Here is a 17,617-nt window from a genome sequence, read left to right as displayed (position 1 = left end):
GCTGCATGAACTCGAACACACCTAATATAGATTTACGCATTTAGATTTTCCCATTTTAAAGAATTGGTCGAAGAAGCTTCCTTGTGTGATTATCACGTGATTATCACATGACTTCCTCCGCGTCCTAGCATTGTTAGCAAGAAATGGCAGCATTTTTACAGTGGAGGCGATTTGTCTTTTTTGATAAAGAGACAGTAAAAGATGCTGGAGATACTGGGAAAAACTTCGTGCTCCCCGTTGGAATCTCGGCGTGTGATTCGGGCAGAGGACACATTGTTATTGGAGATATCCTTTCAAAGCAAACGTTGCCAGTATCGCTATATATTTATGCTCAAGTAGAACTAGAAATACAGTAGTCAGCTAGTTGTTTTGGTAAGCCAGATCAGATGACTAGCTTAAAAATGACTTCAGCTGGTTAAAAATGTCGATCCTCGTGCAATATAATATTTTTTTGCCATCAAACGACTCCCACTACTGTCACTTTCAGATACGGATAGTGTCAACATATGTAGCCTAGCCTAACCATATGAGATATAAACTTAATCCATTCAGGTTAGCCTACATCTTTGTGTGATTAGAAACCATATATTTCAGAGAAAATCGAAAAAGACGCTGATGTTTTGAAAAGCAATGAGTTGTTACAATGTTTCTGTCGCTGTAGCTATGGCATTTCTCTTTATGATGTAAATCAGAGCATTGTGTTAGTATCACCTTATTCACTGTTATTTGAGCCGTGACCCTGAAAGTATTACATATGGATGGTCAGATCTGGTTGTTGACACGCTCCCTGCAGTTGACTTGCTTTCAGGCATATAAACTCCGAGTGACACACCTTTATCAGCTTAAGCAGCACAGCATTCTGGTCTCAGTTGGGCAGGATGAGCCTGGAATAAACCCATTGGCAAGTGTCAATACATTATTTTGATAACCACAAAATACTGCTTGAATAGCATTAGCAGCTCTTCTTAGACTCTTTGTTTCTGTGGTCCAAAAAGAAAAATGAAAATGAATCAGAATAAAGTTTATTTGTTTTTCAGGTCAAAGTATGGAACCTGGACAAGCGAGATAGCGGGAATCCTTTGTGTACCAGAATATTTCCAGCTATTCCTGGCAACAAACCAACAGAAGTTTCTTGTTTAAGTGTACATGAGAACCTCAACTTCATGGCCATTGGTAAGCAGCATTTCAGTAGTTCCTCATGAGACAGTATTCCTATAGCTTAGACAAATTTGCTCCTTGTCATAAATGGATGACTGCAAACCATGTGCTTCTAGGATTCACAGATGGAAGTGTGGTGTTGACCAAGGGCGACATTACCAGGGACAGGCATAGTAAAACCTTAACTCTGCACGAGGGCACCTGTCCCATTACAGGCCTAGCTTTCCGTCAAGCAAGCAAGGTGACTAACCTGTTTGTGGCCACTTTGGAAAAAGTTCATGTAAGTTTTCTCCATAACTTTTGAGTTATATTGTAAAATTCTATTTGAATTCAAGTCCTTTACCTTCGAAAATTCCAGGTTATTTTTGTGATTTGACATTTCTCTGCTCAGTGCTACACTCTGTCGGTCAAGGAGTACCCCCAATTAGAGCTGGATACACATGGATGTGCATTGCGTTGCTCCTCCCTCACCGACCCCTCCCAGGACTCACAGTTTATAGTAGCAGGTGATGAGTGTGTGTACCTGTACCAGCCTGATGAGAGAGGGCCCTGCTTTGCTTTTGATGGCCACAAGATAATGGCCCACTGGCACAGAGGCTACCTCCTACTACTCACCAGAGACACCAAGTCACCCAAGTGAGGAGAATTCTAATGTGTGCTTGCACAGCTGAACCATTACAATATATTTAAATTAAGAGTGTTTGGTTTAAGCCTGTCTGGCGAGAAGCTATCAATTATCAAGACACAAACTTCCCTTTTATATGATCTTCAAAATTAAGTGCCTTTAATGAGTTTTCATTACCTGTTGTGGTGACATGTTTCCAGGCCTGGATTTGGGAGCAGAGAGACATCTCCATCTGAGAAACAAATCCTGAGCATTTACGACCTAGACAACAAGTTCATTGCTTACAGTGCTTCTTTTGACGACATTATCGATGTGCTGGCAGAGTGGGGTTCTTTCTATATCCTGACTAGAGACGGCAAGATGTTTGTGCTGCAGGAGAAAGATACTCAAACCAAACTAGAGGTGAGCTCCAAAGATGGTACAATTGTTTACTTCAACCCCTTTCCCCCAGAGCAAGGCTCAAATCAATCTCTCTATGTCTAGATGCTCTTTAAGAAGAACCTATTTGTCATGGCCATCAACCTGGCTAAAAGCCAACACCTAGACAGTGACGGCTTGTCAGAGATCTTCAGACAGTATGGTGACCACCTCTACAACAAAGGAGACCACGACGGAGCTATACAGCAGTACATCCGGTAAAGCATATGGAAACCAGACAGCACCCAGTCAATTGAGACGCATTTTGGCAACACTATGTTCAAGTAACTTGAATTACCATGTAGCAACACATATAGCACGTATGCATAGCAGCACATATAGTAAAACGTATTTAGATAGTAATTGCTATATAGTTAAATTGTAGTTTGTGTTATTGGTATAGATTATTAAAGTGTCAGAAGGCACAGAATGAGGGAGGGGTATAAAGGGTAGGTGGACGTTGTGAAGGGGCAGGTGAAGATTACGTTACCAAAACAAGATTCATGTTAGCATCCACTTACCCGATGGAAACCCCAACATTTACCAATTGTTCAATAACCTGTACTGGTAAACCATAATGAAGTGGGTTTAATTAAGAGCGTAATGAAGCATTTTCTGTGTACCAACAGTGTTACTATAGGTATTGCTATGTACTTTCATGGTATTTAATGTAACATTGATGTTAAGTGTTGCCCAATTATTTTATTTGTGGGGCCAATTCAGCTTGACAGCAAAGAAAAATAATAGCTCTTTGATAACCACATTTTTGTAACCAACATACTGTTCCATTTGCCAATAGTTACTGACTGGACTGGAGATTGTACCTCTGTATTTACATTGCATCTTTCCTTAAGCACCATTGGGAAATTGGAGCCCTCGTACGTAATTAGGAAGTTCCTAGATGCCCAGAGGATCCATAATTTGACAGCCTACCTACAGGCGCTTCACAGACTGTCCCTGGCCAATGCAGACCACACCACCCTGCTGCTGAACTGCTACACAAAGCTGAAGGACAGCTCTAAGCTGGAAGAGTTTATTAAGGTTAGCATGGCTTTTTTGCCCATATGGAAATACCGCATTTCTTCGATTAAACACCGCCCTCAAATAAACGCCGCCCTCGAATAAACGCTGCATCAAAAATGCACATTGTGTAATAAACGCCGCCCTCGCCGCACCAAAACAAAATCAGAAAACAGTAATTTACTGGTTAGATTCAATAGTATTTATTACACAAATAAATCACAAGTGCATTATAATTCCCTCGAAGCACTGGCAGACACAAGTGGCTTTCTTGCTACAGGTTTGAAGCTTCTTTTCCAAATCCACCGTGAAAACTAAACCCACAGTAAGGCCTAGGCCTATAACGAGAAAATAAAGACCATAGCTTAACATGAACATACAATGACATGCGCAGCATGTGAATAACGTTCACCAAAGTAAAATACAGACACAAAACAACATTTCCCGCTGGCTGCATGCTGTAGGTACAATAGAGGTTTCCTTAGATCGCTAACATCCGATAACAACCTTTAACTTTTATCGAAGCATTATGCATGGTACACTGGCTGCGAAGCGCCTGGCCGCGCCGCGCAGCGCCACAATCGGCTACGACTGGCTCAAAGCTGTTCACACCAGATGCGCATTTCTCTGCGCCGGTTCACCCAGCCTTTCAGCTACTCTGAGCTTTCCTTAACGCTGACATGGTACATAAACATGGCATTGGCTATATCTCAGCATTGATCCTTGTCTAGCCTACGTTGTCCTGGTAAAATTGTTGCTGGGGGTCATACAACTCCATGTGCTTTTTAACTTGAGCAAGAACAAATTTTATGTCCATCTCCTTGAATTTCTTGCAGATTTTAGAAATCGACTTGGGGGTTCTCTATGGAGTTAGATTAGTTTCATAATTCAAACAAACAAACGTAACACGATTCAAACAAACGTAACATGATTCGCAAATGTATTTCATGATTCACAAAAAAATGTAACGCGATTCACAAATGTATTTTGTGATTCACAAATGTAACGCAATTCACAAATAAATGACCCCCATTACATTCGTTTGCAACCTGACAAACACAAGTTACAAATCGGAGAACTCGAGTTACAAATCGGAAAACACTTGCATTTTTTCTAATAGATATCCTCTGCAGCCTATCAGATGTCTCCAATTTTAGCCAATCACCGGAGAATGTCTAATATTGGTAGACGGGCTCTGTGTTAGCCTAGGAAACACGGAAAATGACGAAACATGAATCCTGCCATTCTCAAGAATATTCAATCACGAATGGTCATCGGTTTAATAAGATTAACAAGCAATATTTCACCTACATGCTACCAGACGACATTGCTCGTGATCTGAAGGAGATGATGTCCGTTAATATGGCAGGTTGTTGAAGTCCACATAGACACGTTAATGTGATTGGCTAAAATTGGAAGAGACGATCTGATAGGCTGCAGAGAATATAATTGAGAAAATGCATTTGTGAATCTAAGCGCGTCAGGAAAGTTCCAAAAATCCACACCAACAAATGCAGCGATTCACACCAACGAATGCAGGGATTTGTAACTCGTGTTCTCTGATTTGTAACTTGTGTTTGTCAGGTTGCAAACAAATGTAATGGGGTCATTTATTTGTGAATCGCGTTACATTTGTGAATCACGAAATACATTTGTGAATCATGAAATACATTTGTGAATCGTGTTACGTTTGTTTGTTTGAATTATTAAACTAAGCTAACTCCATAGTTCTCTCTCGGTATGTCTGCACGCGTGTGTGTTGTTTGCATGTTGTATGCTAGCTCAACAGATTAATCCATTTATTGGTGGCCACACCACGAAGCGGTGAAGCCAGTTTAGTGTTTTTTTACCTTTTCTTATTGGTGGCGAAGCGGCGAAGTCACTTAAGTTTCTACCTTTTCTTATTAGGATTCCTCTGTAAGGAGGAAACCTATTGTTAGTTTTATTCATTTTTTTTATTTTATTTTATTTTTTAGTCTTGTACCATGGAAGTCAATGGCAGCTCCTAGAACCATACAGTAACTTTTTGTTAAATTTGGCACACTCATTAAGGACAGTCCCTTCTATACTTACACCAAGTTTCATGTCTCCCATTAGACCACTCTAGCGCCACTAACGGGTCAAAGTTGGACTTCAAAAGCAACTTTTGAATCGTATGACTCAAAAATGAGGTACCATTGGATTCCCTGGATCAAGACGAGTTCAACACACCCTATGACGTCAATTTCTGGTTATATTGATTTTCTGCCATTTCCGGTTTTATCAAAAACCTTTGAAAGCCAACTCCTCCTACAATTTTTTTCCAGTGTCCCCCAGAATTGGCACACATCATCATCAGAGCAACCCTCACTCAAAAAAAATACTTTTATATTGGATTTTCAAAACTGTCCAGTACAGCCAATCAAAATCTGCAACAAAGCAACCAAACAGGAAATTGGATCAAATCTTTGAGATGTCAAAACCAAACTTGGTAAGATGACTCGGAACCCTCTTCTGAGGATGTCCACACAATTTGGTGTCTTGTGATCACTGGGCGTGGCCGCAGGAAGCAAAAATGTGTTTTGGCCAATAACTGTTGATTTGTTTGCTTTTATTAAGTGATTCCTTTGTCTCATGATATCTTGGGACATCCCGTGTGTGACTCATAATTTGTGATAATAGCCGAATTGATGAGGCCGCCATTTTGAATTAATTGAAAAACGTTTTTTTCTCTACTCCTCCTACACATGTTGTCCAATCTTCACCAAATTTGGCAGATATTATCTTCAGACCAAGCCTCACAAAACCTATCACATGTTTTTTGATTTTTGAAACCGAATTTCCAATGAAATGTCTCCCCTGCTCCTCAGCGCGCGCGCGTGCTCTAAATTCTCACACTCAGCCTTTCCCTTGACAAACGCGCGAGCTTGGCGAGATGCACACGCAACATTTGAGGAGCTTGTGGGCTGACCAAGCCCCCACTCATTCTTTGGTCTTTAGCAATGGTCCATGTGGATCTCGATGGTATTGCATTTCCGATTTTGAATGCAATGGCAAAAAAGGCAAAACCACCGTTGTCTGGTGTTGTCTATTCATGTTTATAAGGGATAGCCTTTCTAATCTATGTTGTCATTGTAGCTGCTAAATACACGCATTATTAAAGCTATAAAGTTGTATGCCTGCTACCTTAGAGTTTCCATTGAATAAACTTTGCTAGGACAATGGAGGCGTATGAAGTGATTTAAAGACGTTATCCCTACTCCGGCTCTAGAGTGTGGTAAATGTAGACTACCTGGTTCTTAGATAATTGGCGAATATCGCTATCTAATCATTACCGAACTGGCATAAGCACCAGCCCAGAACCAGCACCTTGGAATTTTTGGTTTAAAAGGGGTGTGTGTTCGTGTATGTTGGGATATGTTATGTACCTTATCTAAATATTTTAATTAACGTTGGAGTTGATAGTTTAAACCTACAGTTTTGTAAAAAAACTGTTTGTTTTTTTTACACAACTGTATTTAAAGATAAAACTATTAAACGTTTTTGGCAATAAATATTCCCCAAAATTATGATTATGCTTATATTTGAAAAGGGCTGTAATACAACCAGCAGGAGACAAGTTATAATTGAGGTACGTTTTGAAATACTACATTGTTTAAACATTAAATATAAATAATAAATAATATAATATTAAAAAATAATAATATTATAAATATTTTTGTTGTATCTCTTTTCGCTGTTTTCGTTTGTTGACGGTCCCTAAGCGCTCATCTTACTGCTCGTAGAGACCAATGTTATTTCTTTAGGTTGCAGGACGGCTCGTTTTGATGAAAACGACTTTGTAGCTCGTTGTTTACCTTACTACAGTACGAAATATGCGTTATTTGTGATTTAATAAAATTTTGCTATAGAGTAATTGATCCCAGAAGTTTGAATCTGTGAATGTCATGCCAACTTTACTGAGCTCTTCAGATTTCTACATAATCTAGACACACGCGGCTTCAAATTTATACTAGGCTTTGTGTTTGACCTCCTTGTCTATTCTTTGTTTGTCTATGGCCGCACTGTATGGAGGACCAAACCTGCCATATTTAAAAATGAATGAATGAATAAATAAATGTCCACATCCATGCATTTAGACATAAATAAATGAATACATGTACTAATTAATGCACAATTGTCAATCAATATTACCTTATAATTTACATGTATTTATGTATTTATTTGTGTATTCATTTATCTATTCATTTATTTATCCATTCATGTATTCATTCATTTATTCATTCATTTATTCATTCATTTATTCATTCATTCATTCCTGTATTTCTTCTTCTCAATATGTTAATGAGATGTGTCAATCAAAATAGGTAGGCGGTATTTGACACACCATTGGCTAATCGTTTTCCACGCTTTGTATTTGATTATGTAGCCTTACATCCATCCTTGCTGTCATGGACAACATAGCCTACATGGACAGGCTGGCCGACCTTGTTGAAAACAAAGATTTAATTCACCATATATGATATTTGGATAAACAAACATGTTATAAAGATTTTAATACGTTAGTTGTGGGCTATCACTTAACACCCAACTTCACTACGCTGACCGGCCAACCATGTGTTTACCCCGATAAAAACGTAAACATTTTAAAATAAAAAATCCTGATTGTTGATTGTCAAACCAACATATTTGTCCTGTGTGTAAGAGCGAGATAGACAATCTGGCATATAGCCCCCAATCAAGCAGAAGAGAAATTTGTTAAGAAGTAAAAAAAGTAGCTTAGTCCTAAATGGAGTTGTATGCCCCATAGCACATATTTTACAAAGACTACGGCAACAAAAGCCAAACGTTGCCACGTTATATTGGGAATGGGATGCCGTTGCGACGGTTATTGTTGGAGCAACAAGTTGCCTAAATAGCCTGTAGCCTATGCCATGTTTATGTACATGTCAGCTTTACATGTAGAAAAGAAAATCTCAGAGAAGGTGAAAGGCTTGGTGACCGGCGTGGAGAAATGCGCGTCTAGTGTGAACAGCATCGCGCCATTCGTAGTATATTGTGGCGCTCCAGGGCGCTTCGCAGCCAGTGTGTCCCAGGCGTTAGCTAGATTGAATCTATGGCTCTGGATTGATTGCAATGTCTGAACATCAGTTTCCACGCCTACTGGCCTCCTCTCATTATCATATTGGGAACAATGAATGAATGAATGAATAAATAAATGAATAAATAAATGAATATATAAATGAATGAATGAATGAATAAATCAATCAATCAATCAATAAATCAATACATAAATGAATACAAAATAAATAAATACATAAATGTAAAATATATGTAACTATTGATTGACAATTGTGCATTAATTAATATATATATTCGTTTATTTCTGTCTAAATGCATGGATGTGGACATTTATTTATTCATTCATTCATTTGTAAATATGGCAGGTTTGGTCCTCCATAGCTCTGCAGCTGCAACTCTCTAAATATCTTTTACTAATTAAACGCTCGAATAAACGCCGCACCAAATATTGTCATTGTGCAATAAACGCCGCAGCGTTTGTTCGAAGAAATACGGTATAAATAATGCTATGCATAATTGTGCTGATATTTTTTATTTAATGCCTAGACTGACTAAATGTGTTTTTGGTGTCTTGTACCCAACAGAGCAGTGAAAGTGAAGTCCACTTTGATGTAGAGATTGCCATCAAGGTGCTGCGCCAGGCTGGATACCACCACCACGCTGTCTTCCTGGCCGAGAGACACATGCACCACGAATGGTACCTGAAGATCCAGCTGGAAGACCTCAAGGTAAATAACTTTAGCTTGTGGAGAAACTATTTTGTGTTCAGATCCATACAATGTCTCCTCATAACCAGATTGTTTAATTTTTTTTAAATTAAATTGCCTCACTGTTCTAAATCTTGATTCACACTATTGCACTGTCATTGTGACTAAAAGTCAAGAGTGCACTTGATAAGCATTGATTAATGCATTATATCACACTGTCCTTAATATTGGTGGCCAAATGGCTACCATATCAACTCCTAATGGTCCATCTCAATGATTCAGAACTACCAAGAAGCTCTGCGATACATTGGTCGGCTGCCCTTTGAGCAGGCAGAGAGCAACATGAAGCGCTATGGAAAGACTTTGATGCACCATGTTCCTGAGGACACCACATTCTTGCTGAAAGGTCTATGCACCAACTACCAGCCGAACAGTGACTCCACTGAAGTGGACAGCCTGGATAGAAGCCTAACCAACAAGGTCTGTAAAAGTGCAAATGATGTCATTTGACATTTGTATTCATTTAGCAGACTTTTGCCCAAAGCGACATACAGAAAGCGTGCATGTAATAAGTAGAGCAAGTAATCAAGGACCAGAAGGACCAACTCTTAACTAATAATACAATATAATAATAATATGAAACAACAACTACAATATTACATCATTTTGGTTCTGGGACCGTGCAAGAATAGCAACATCATCATATCTCAGGTTTAATAGGGTATATCAAAGCAGGTAGTGAAAAACCAAAGTAATAGTGGTCAATGATGACACTTATAATGGCCTTATATTTCCAAAATGAAAGGTGTACATATTTGTTATGCCTGTCCTGTCTCATAGGCCAACTCTGAAGAGTTCATCCCAATCTTTGCCAACAACCCACGAGAACTGAGGGCCTTCCTGGAACACATGATAAAGGTGGAACCTTTCTCTACTCAAGGCGTGTACGACACCCTGCTGGAGCTTCGACTGCAAGACTGGGCTCATGAACAGGACCCTGAGGTTAGTGCACCATTTACATTTTTTCATTTAGCATTTACATTTATTCATTTAGCAGACACTCTTATCCAGAGTGACATTTCCCCGAGGCAAGTTCTTGCCTCACCTCTACAACTCACACCTTTTCATATGCTGAGTTTTGTATTTCTTGCCATATTTAGCTTTTTTGGATTTGTTTTTGTTTGCGCTGATGTTTTTGTCTTGTCTGGCAGAGGAAGAAAGTTCTCCAGGGGGCAGCTCTGTCTTTGCTGAGGAGTGACAACACTGTGTTTGACAAGGCTTTGGTACTATGTCAGATGCACAACTTCAAAGAAGGGGTCCTTTACCTCTATGAAAAAGGCAAACTGTGAGTCTCTGTAAACCTGTTGAATTTGATATGTAGTCAAATTACATATCAGGTTTTGCTTCATAAGTTTGATGAAAGGTTTAATTTGTAATATGCTAATTAGAAAATGTCCCCTTGAAGTTGTTAACAACATGCCTTCAGATTAATTGTGTCAATGATTATCTGCAGCTACCAGCAGATCATGCACTACCACATGCAGAATGAGGAGTACAGTAAAGTGGTGGAGGCCTGCAAGCGTTTCGGTGACCAGGAGGTGTGCTTGTGGGAGCAGGCGCTGGGCTACTTTGCCCGGAAAGAAGAGGACTGTAAGGAATACATAAGTGAAGTCCTGCAGCACATCGACCAGAACAATCTGATGCCTCCGCTACTGGGTGAGTTAGAGGCCACCTTGTTCTCTGACCAGTTTGTTTCAGTTTAAGATGGCAAGCCCGTACCTATTGTGTAAATCAAACATTTTTCTGGCAACCTGCTGACTGCCTGACCAAGTCAAATTCTGACCAAAGAGGCTAGAACGTTTTCGAAGGAGTCATACCTTGATTCCTTTTCTGTTTGTGTCACCTCAGTGGTGCAGACCCTGGCGCACAACTCTACGGCCACGTTGTCTGTTATTAAAGACTACCTTATCAACAAGCTGCAGAGGGAAAGCCAGCAAATTGAGGATGACGAACGCAAGATCTGCCAGTACCGCGAGGAGACGGCCCACCTACGCTCCGAGATCCAGGAGCTGAGGAGCAGGTAATCCTCATCACGGTCCATTCCTGCTGGCTTCCCGAAGCTTAGCAGCATGCCACCTTCACATTATTCAGTAACTCCTTAAAGTGAATGAATGAGCGTTCAAATCGCTTTAGAATAGAGCTCTTCAAGCATCCTGTTGGATCCAACGCTGGATTTATAGGTTTGTGTTGTACTTACAATCAGAAAGATAAAGTTTAGAGGAAGAAACCTGCTTTTATATTTTAGTAATAACCAATTCCTGATTCAGCTGGCCAATACCAATTTAATTCAATAAAAAGGACGAGGGATGCACAATGATATCGGCACCTGCCGATTAAAGCGTAAAATGAGCATTATTGGCATCAGCAGATATGAATATTTCTGCCGATGAGCCTTGCCGTTAGGGTGGCGTGTTTACTATGCACACGTGACGACCGTGAAGGTAGCATGAGCGCCAGCAACTTAAACTTCAAACATGTTGGCTGTGTGGAGGTATTTAGAGAAATGTGAAACAGATACAAATATGATTAACACTACGCATCTTAAGAGCTGTCATCTTGAGCAGCACCAAGACTTTTTGTAAAGTAAGGAAAAAATGTAGACAAAAACCCATCAGCAGCCTCTACTTCAGTCCTTAGGCAAAGCTAGAAAATACAGCAGCGACCACCAAAAGGTAAAAGAGCTTAACGGCAAAATAATTTAATTTATTGCTCTTGATAACCAGCCGTTCAGCGTGGTGGAAGACGTTGGCTTCAGCAGGCTAATGATGTACCTAGAGCTGCGGTATGCTATGCCTAGCTGGTGCAACTTTTCCGCTGTGGCCTTACCTGAACTCCAGAGTGTTGTCGCCAGTCACATTGAAAAGCTCCTCGCTGGCGCTAGTCACATTAGCTTTACCACGGACATTTGGACATCAAGCCTGAGTCCTGTTAGCATATTGAGCCTCGCTGCCCAGTGTATAGACAAATACTGATTTCAGCTGACTGGTAGGCTTCTGTTCAGCTATTTTTTTAGAGGAGATACCTCTGATGTGATAGACTAAAAGAGAAATCGAATGGACGGTGAAAAAGCAGAGATGGTCCTTTTTGTAAAGAAAAACCTACCTCTGGTATTTAAAAAAATAGCTGAACAGAAGCCTACTGGTCAGCTGAAGTTGTCACCCTAGGTAGTTGGACTGAAAAGGTTTGCATGACTTGAAGTTCAAGTAAAGGATAAAATGTCCTTATACAGAGCACACTGTCACTGAGTTGTTACAGGACTGTCTGTGGCTCACAAGACAATATATGGAGCTTGGTTTTAAGTTTTATCATACTTCAAAGTGGGTCCTAAGGACTAAAGTGTAGGTCTGGACTACAGCTGCTTTTTTGTGCACTTGACCACTGTAAGTTTCAGTACAATGTCAACTACTATGTCAGAGAAGCATTTGGCAGACCTGTTCAAGTAGGAGATGAATGTACATCTTTTATTACATTTATTCATTTAGCAGACGCTTTTATCCAAAGCGACTTCCAAAAGAGAGCTTTACAAAGTGCATAGGTCACTGATAATAACAACAAGATAGCCCCAAAGCATTGCGGGTAGCCAAAACAAGAAGCACACATTGTGAACAACCAAAAAATAAGTGCCAAAGGGACGAACCATAAGAGCATGTAGTTAAGCAAGTTACAATTAAACAACATGAATCTCTTAAGTGCAAGTGTACCTGTAGAAAAAGCAGCAACAGTAAAAATACGATTAACTAAAATAGAATATATTGCAGCGAATACAACAGTTTAAATCAGTTGCCACTATCCAACAAGAGCAACAAGTCTCTAAGCAAGAGTCATCAATGCTAGTTTCCTCAAGTGATCCTTGAGGAAACTAGCATTGGGTTCAGCAAACCCTTCCTATGTACCGTTGTACTCCCGGAACAAGTGCGTCTTGAGCCTTTTCTTGAAGGTGGAGAGACAGTCTGTGTCTCTGATGGAGGTGGGGAGTTGATTCCACCACTGGGGGGCCAGGCAGGAGAAGAGCTTGTGTTGGGACCGGGCAGTCTTGAGCGGTGGGACCACCAGGTGGTTGTCTGAAGAAGACCGTAGGTGGCGGGTGGGGGTGTAAGGCTGCAGGAGAGACTGGATGTCGTCGGGTGCAGTCCCGTTCACTGCTCGGAAGGTCAGTACCAGGGTCTTGAATCTGATGCGGGCCGTGATGGGTAGCCAGTGGAGGGAGATGAGGAGCGGGGTAACGTGGGATTGTCTGGGTAAATTGTAGACCAGGTGGGCTGCCGCGTTCTGAATCCTCTGAAGAGGGCCGGTTGCGCATGCTGGTAGACCGGCGAGCAGCGAGTTGCAGTTGTCCAACTTGGAGAGGACAAGTGCTTGGACAAGCAGCTGGGTGGAGTGCTCAGACAGGTATCTCCTGATCTTCCCAATGTTGTAGAGGGTGAATCTACACGACCGGGAGACTGCAGCAATGTGGGCCGTGAGGGAGAGCTCGTCATCCATGGTAACCCCAAGGTTCCTGGCAGAGGATGAGGGGGTCACCGGCGCAGATCGCAGGGTGATTGAGAGGTCATGGGAGATGGAGGGTTTGGCCGGGATGATGAGATGTTCTGTTATGGCGAGGTTCATCTGGAGATGGTGCTCGGTCATCCAGGTGGAGATGTCTGCGAGGCAGGCCTCAATCCTAGCTGAGATCCCCAGATCGGTCGGGGGGAACGACAGGTACAGCTGCGCGTCGTCAGCGTAGCAGTGGTAGGAGAAGCCAGGGGAGGTAATGATTGGTCCGAGTGAGGTGGTGTACAGAGAGAAAAGGAGGGGTCCTAGGACGGAGCCAGAGGGGAAGGTGCCAGAGGTAAAAGAGGAGTTTAGGACATGGAGCAGAAAAGTTATGATGGAGGGGGAGATGGTTTGAAAGAGAGGGGAGGGGACAGGATCAAGGGGACAGGAGGTGGGGCAATGAGAGAGAATGAGGTCAGAGAGCTCTGCCTCGGACAGGGGAGAGAAAGAGTTTAGACATTTAGTTGGGTCAGTCATGGAGGGTGACGGGGTAGGAAAGGTGGGTTTAGGGAACCAACTGGAAATGTTGGCGACTTTTTTCTCGAAGAAGGAGGAGAAGTCGTCTGCTGTCAGGGTGGAGGGAGGGGGTGGGGGAGGTGGGGTAAGAAGCGTGGAGAAGGTAGAGAAAAGTTTGTGGGGGTTTGAAGCAGAGTTAATTTTATTAAGAAAGTAGAGTGTTTTAGCACCAGTTATGTGAGAAGAGAAGGATTTTAGGAGGGAGTGATACTTATCAAGGTTCAAAAAGTCTTTGGACTTGCGCCATCTCCTCTCAGCTGCTCGAAGGGTGGACCGTTCTTCACGAATAACATCCGTAAGCCACGGGCAGCAGGGAGAAGACCGTACAGGCCTGATTGACAAGGGACAGAGAGAGTCAAGTGATGCAGGTAAAGTGGTTAACAGGGTGTCGGTGGCAGTGTTAGTGGGGTGGGACGAGAACTCGTCAATGGGAGGGAGGGAAGATGTTATAATAGAGGAGAAATGGGAGGGGGATAGGGAGCGGAGGTTGTGCTGGAAAGTTACGAGGGGAGGTAGGAGGGGTTGGAGGGAGAGAGACAGAGAATTGGATAAAGTAGTGATCAGAAATGTGCAGTGGGGTTACAGAAGTCAGCTCAGTGATACAGTTACGTGTCAGGATGAGGTCTAGCTGTTTTCCTGCTTTGTTGGTCGCCGGTGTGCTTAGCAGCGTCAGGTCGAAGGAGGTCAGGAGAGACAAGAAGTCGACAGCCTGTGTTCCTTGGAGGTGGATGTTGAAGTCCCCAAGGACTATCAGGGGGGTTCCATCATCCGGGAGGACGCTGAGTAGCATGTCCAGCTCCTCCACAAAGTCGGCTAGTGGTCCTGGTGGGCGATAAAGAACAATTAAGCATGCTTTGATAGGATCAGTTAGCATCGAATAATGGTGTTCAAATTATTTGGCAGTAACAGAGAGTGGTGTTGATGTGTATTTAATATGTGGGGAAAGAAGCAACCTTGTCCCACCACCCCGCCCAGTTGAGCGGGGTGAGTGAGTGAAGGAGTGGTTGACGGAGAGAGCAGCTGGAGTTGCAGTGTTCTCTGGGCGGATCCACGTCTCTGTCAGCGTGAGGGCATGAAGAGAAACATGGGATGCAAACCCCGGGATGAAGTCTGCCTTGTTCACAGCAGACTGGCAGTTCCAGAGCCCTAAAGAAAGAGAGAGGGCAGGTGGAGAAGATCTGGATAGGTAGTGAAGGTTAGAAGTTGACCGTATATACTTTGTGACGTATCTACGTCTGCGCGTAGTGTAATGAACAGGAATGCTAAGGAAACACATGCTAGCTATGACAAAGTTCAAGGTAGAATATAATCGAAATATGAATATGAATAGGTTGATACTTATCAGAAGAGGTGATCCGCCTCGTCGGCCATCCTCTGTGGACTCCCGCAGGTAGACTCCCTGTCTTTGTTCGACTGAGTCTTCATGCACCGAGGCTGCCAGGCGAGACTGCCTCTGCAGTGCTAGTCGCTTTAAATATGCTAATGCGAAAATACAACGCCTCCAATTACTGTCAAACAAAAGAATACCCTGAGTACCCTGAAACCTAAAATGACTCACTGGCTAGATACTCTTTCACCAGTTTAAACTGGTTATGTAATTGCTTCAGCAGGACGCTATACGCTCTGTACATCTTTTATTTGAACATTTATTTTAATTTATTTTACTCTTAAGGACTGAAGTTTAAAGTCTGAACTTAAAAATAAAATGTGGCACTGGCATATAATTTATTTTTAAGTGAAATATTTTACCTATTTTTCAGGGGTCATTGTCTTTGTACATTCGTAAAATGATACATTTATGGTAGAACCAATTGTTGTTTGTCTTGTGTGTTTCCTTATCTATAACACATAGTGTTATAAGATCGGAATCAGAAGGGATTTTATTCGCCATGAATGTTTGCACAAACAAGGAATTTACTTTGGCAGGAAGGTGCATACATGAAACATATAGGAATATTGAAACTTAAATATGTGGACTAACTATACGAAAGGAGTAAAGTGTAGCTAATACTAAGCGGTGTCTAACTAATACTAAGGGGAATAAGTTAGATCCCCCTTAGTATTAGCTAGACTTTGCTGAAAGATTGAAGATAAAGGTGGTGCTAGTACCGGAGAGATACGGTGCATCCCTAAAAAGGACACACAATAAGACATGTAAGGCGATACATGATAAGACAAACTGGCCACATGGCAAAGACAGTACAGCACACAACACTGTAAATACATGACAGTGTGACCACACACTGTATTCAAATCGGTATCTAATATTTACCGATCTCTCGCACACTTCCTTCAAAGTGCAAAGATCTTCCAGAAGACCAAGTGCAGTATGTGCAACAGTCCCCTGGAGCTGCCCTCCGTCCACTTCTTGTGCAGCCACTCGTTCCACCAGCACTGCTTTGACAGCTACGCCGAGAGCGACGCAGAGTGTCCCACCTGCACCCCAGAGAACCGCAAGGTGATGGACATGCTGCGCGCCCAGGACCAGAAACGAGACCTGCACGACCACTTCTCCAGACAAGTAAGCCGTCCGGTCAGGTTACACACTGGCTATTATAATACTCCCACTGAGCTTTGAAGTGGGTATGGACCATATAGTGATAGAGTAGTAGAGTTTAAAATGAAAGAAATAGGCTGCTGAAGTAAACAATGAATTCATGAATGTCTACTGCTTAAACAATGAATTCATGAATGTCTACTGCTTAAACTGATGCATTTGAGAATTAATTGGACTGAACTTGATTAAACTCACCCATTGGTCCTTTCAGTTGCTGTGCTCCAATGATGGATTTTCTGTGGTGGCTGACTACTTTGGCCGCGGGGTGTTCAACAAGCTGACCTTGGTGACAGATCCCCCTGGTAGCAGAGGAGGAGCTGGGAGCCTGGATGCAGACCTACAAAGAGACTTCCTCATCCACACTACGAGGAATACCTAACTCTACATCAAGAAAAGAGTTGTCTTGCTATCCACGTGTTTTATCATTTGCATTACATTATTGTTTTCTGTACTGGTTGATAATGAAGTGCCAAGCTGCGCACAATGCTCTAACCGTTAAATCTAACGGAACAACCTGACTGTAACATGTAACTGTAGTCCAGGATAAAGTGTTTTATTGTAGTTATTCCCAGAACCCCAATTTGCAGAAATATTTTGAAGTCAGTTATTTGCACTGTTCTGGGGGGTCAATTTAGCAACTATGTTGTAAAGTTCAGGTTATGTAACACTACAAACATTGTTTGGAAGAAATGTCTGTTTCAATTACTTAACCTGTAATGTAATAACAATGTACGTTTTGAGCACGTGTCTGATTTGCAACAACAATGGGTAGTTATGTATGTCATATTTATTCATATGCCAATGTCGGGAATAAAGAAGTATGGCTTGGTCAGGTATCTAAACATAATTTTGGCATTACTGTTTACATTTTTCTACTGTTGTGCAGAGTTAATGTACTTCTTCGTTGCCACTGTAATGTTCAGTAACTCAAATTAAAATGTTGTAATTTATTTATAAAAG

General features: G+C 41.7%; 1 protein-coding gene across 1 annotated transcript; it reads left to right on the top strand.

Moving 5' to 3' along the window:
- The first annotated feature begins 45 nt into the window (after positions 1-45).
- vps11 (VPS11 core subunit of CORVET and HOPS complexes) lies at positions 46-17,504 on the top strand. Its single transcript, XM_084698188.1, has 16 exons — positions 46-289; positions 757-901; positions 1,038-1,173; positions 1,275-1,438; positions 1,550-1,794; positions 1,984-2,185; positions 2,267-2,418; positions 3,055-3,241; positions 8,866-9,009; positions 9,271-9,468; positions 9,829-9,990; positions 10,200-10,333; positions 10,502-10,704; positions 10,897-11,068; positions 16,399-16,621; positions 16,869-17,504. The coding sequence occupies exons 1-16, from the start codon at positions 144-146 to the stop codon at positions 17,034-17,036; spliced, it is 2,781 nt and encodes a 926-aa protein (XP_084554314.1). The 5' UTR covers positions 46-143; the 3' UTR covers positions 17,037-17,504.
- Positions 17,505-17,617: the final 113 nt, after the last annotated feature.

The sequence above is a fragment of the Hypomesus nipponensis genome, chromosome 5 (genome assembly GCF_054491055.1).
Source record: "Hypomesus nipponensis isolate SF chromosome 5, ASM5449105v1, whole genome shotgun sequence".
NCBI classification, from domain to species: domain Eukaryota; kingdom Metazoa; phylum Chordata; class Actinopteri; order Osmeriformes; family Osmeridae; genus Hypomesus; species Hypomesus nipponensis.
This window is presented reverse-complemented; position numbering and strand designations above follow the sequence as displayed.

Coding starts and splice junctions, on each gene's coding strand:
- vps11 (XM_084698188.1), top strand. CDS start 144: ATGGCAGCATTTTTACAGTGGAGGCGATTTGTCTTTTTTGATAAAGAG. Junction 902..1,037: donor AGCCTGGAATAAACCCATTG/GCAAGTGTCAAT, acceptor TTTGTTTTTCAG/GTCAAAGTATGGAACCTGGA. Junction 2,186..2,266: donor ATACTCAAACCAAACTAGAG/GTGAGCTCCAAA, acceptor CTCTATGTCTAG/ATGCTCTTTAAGAAGAACCT.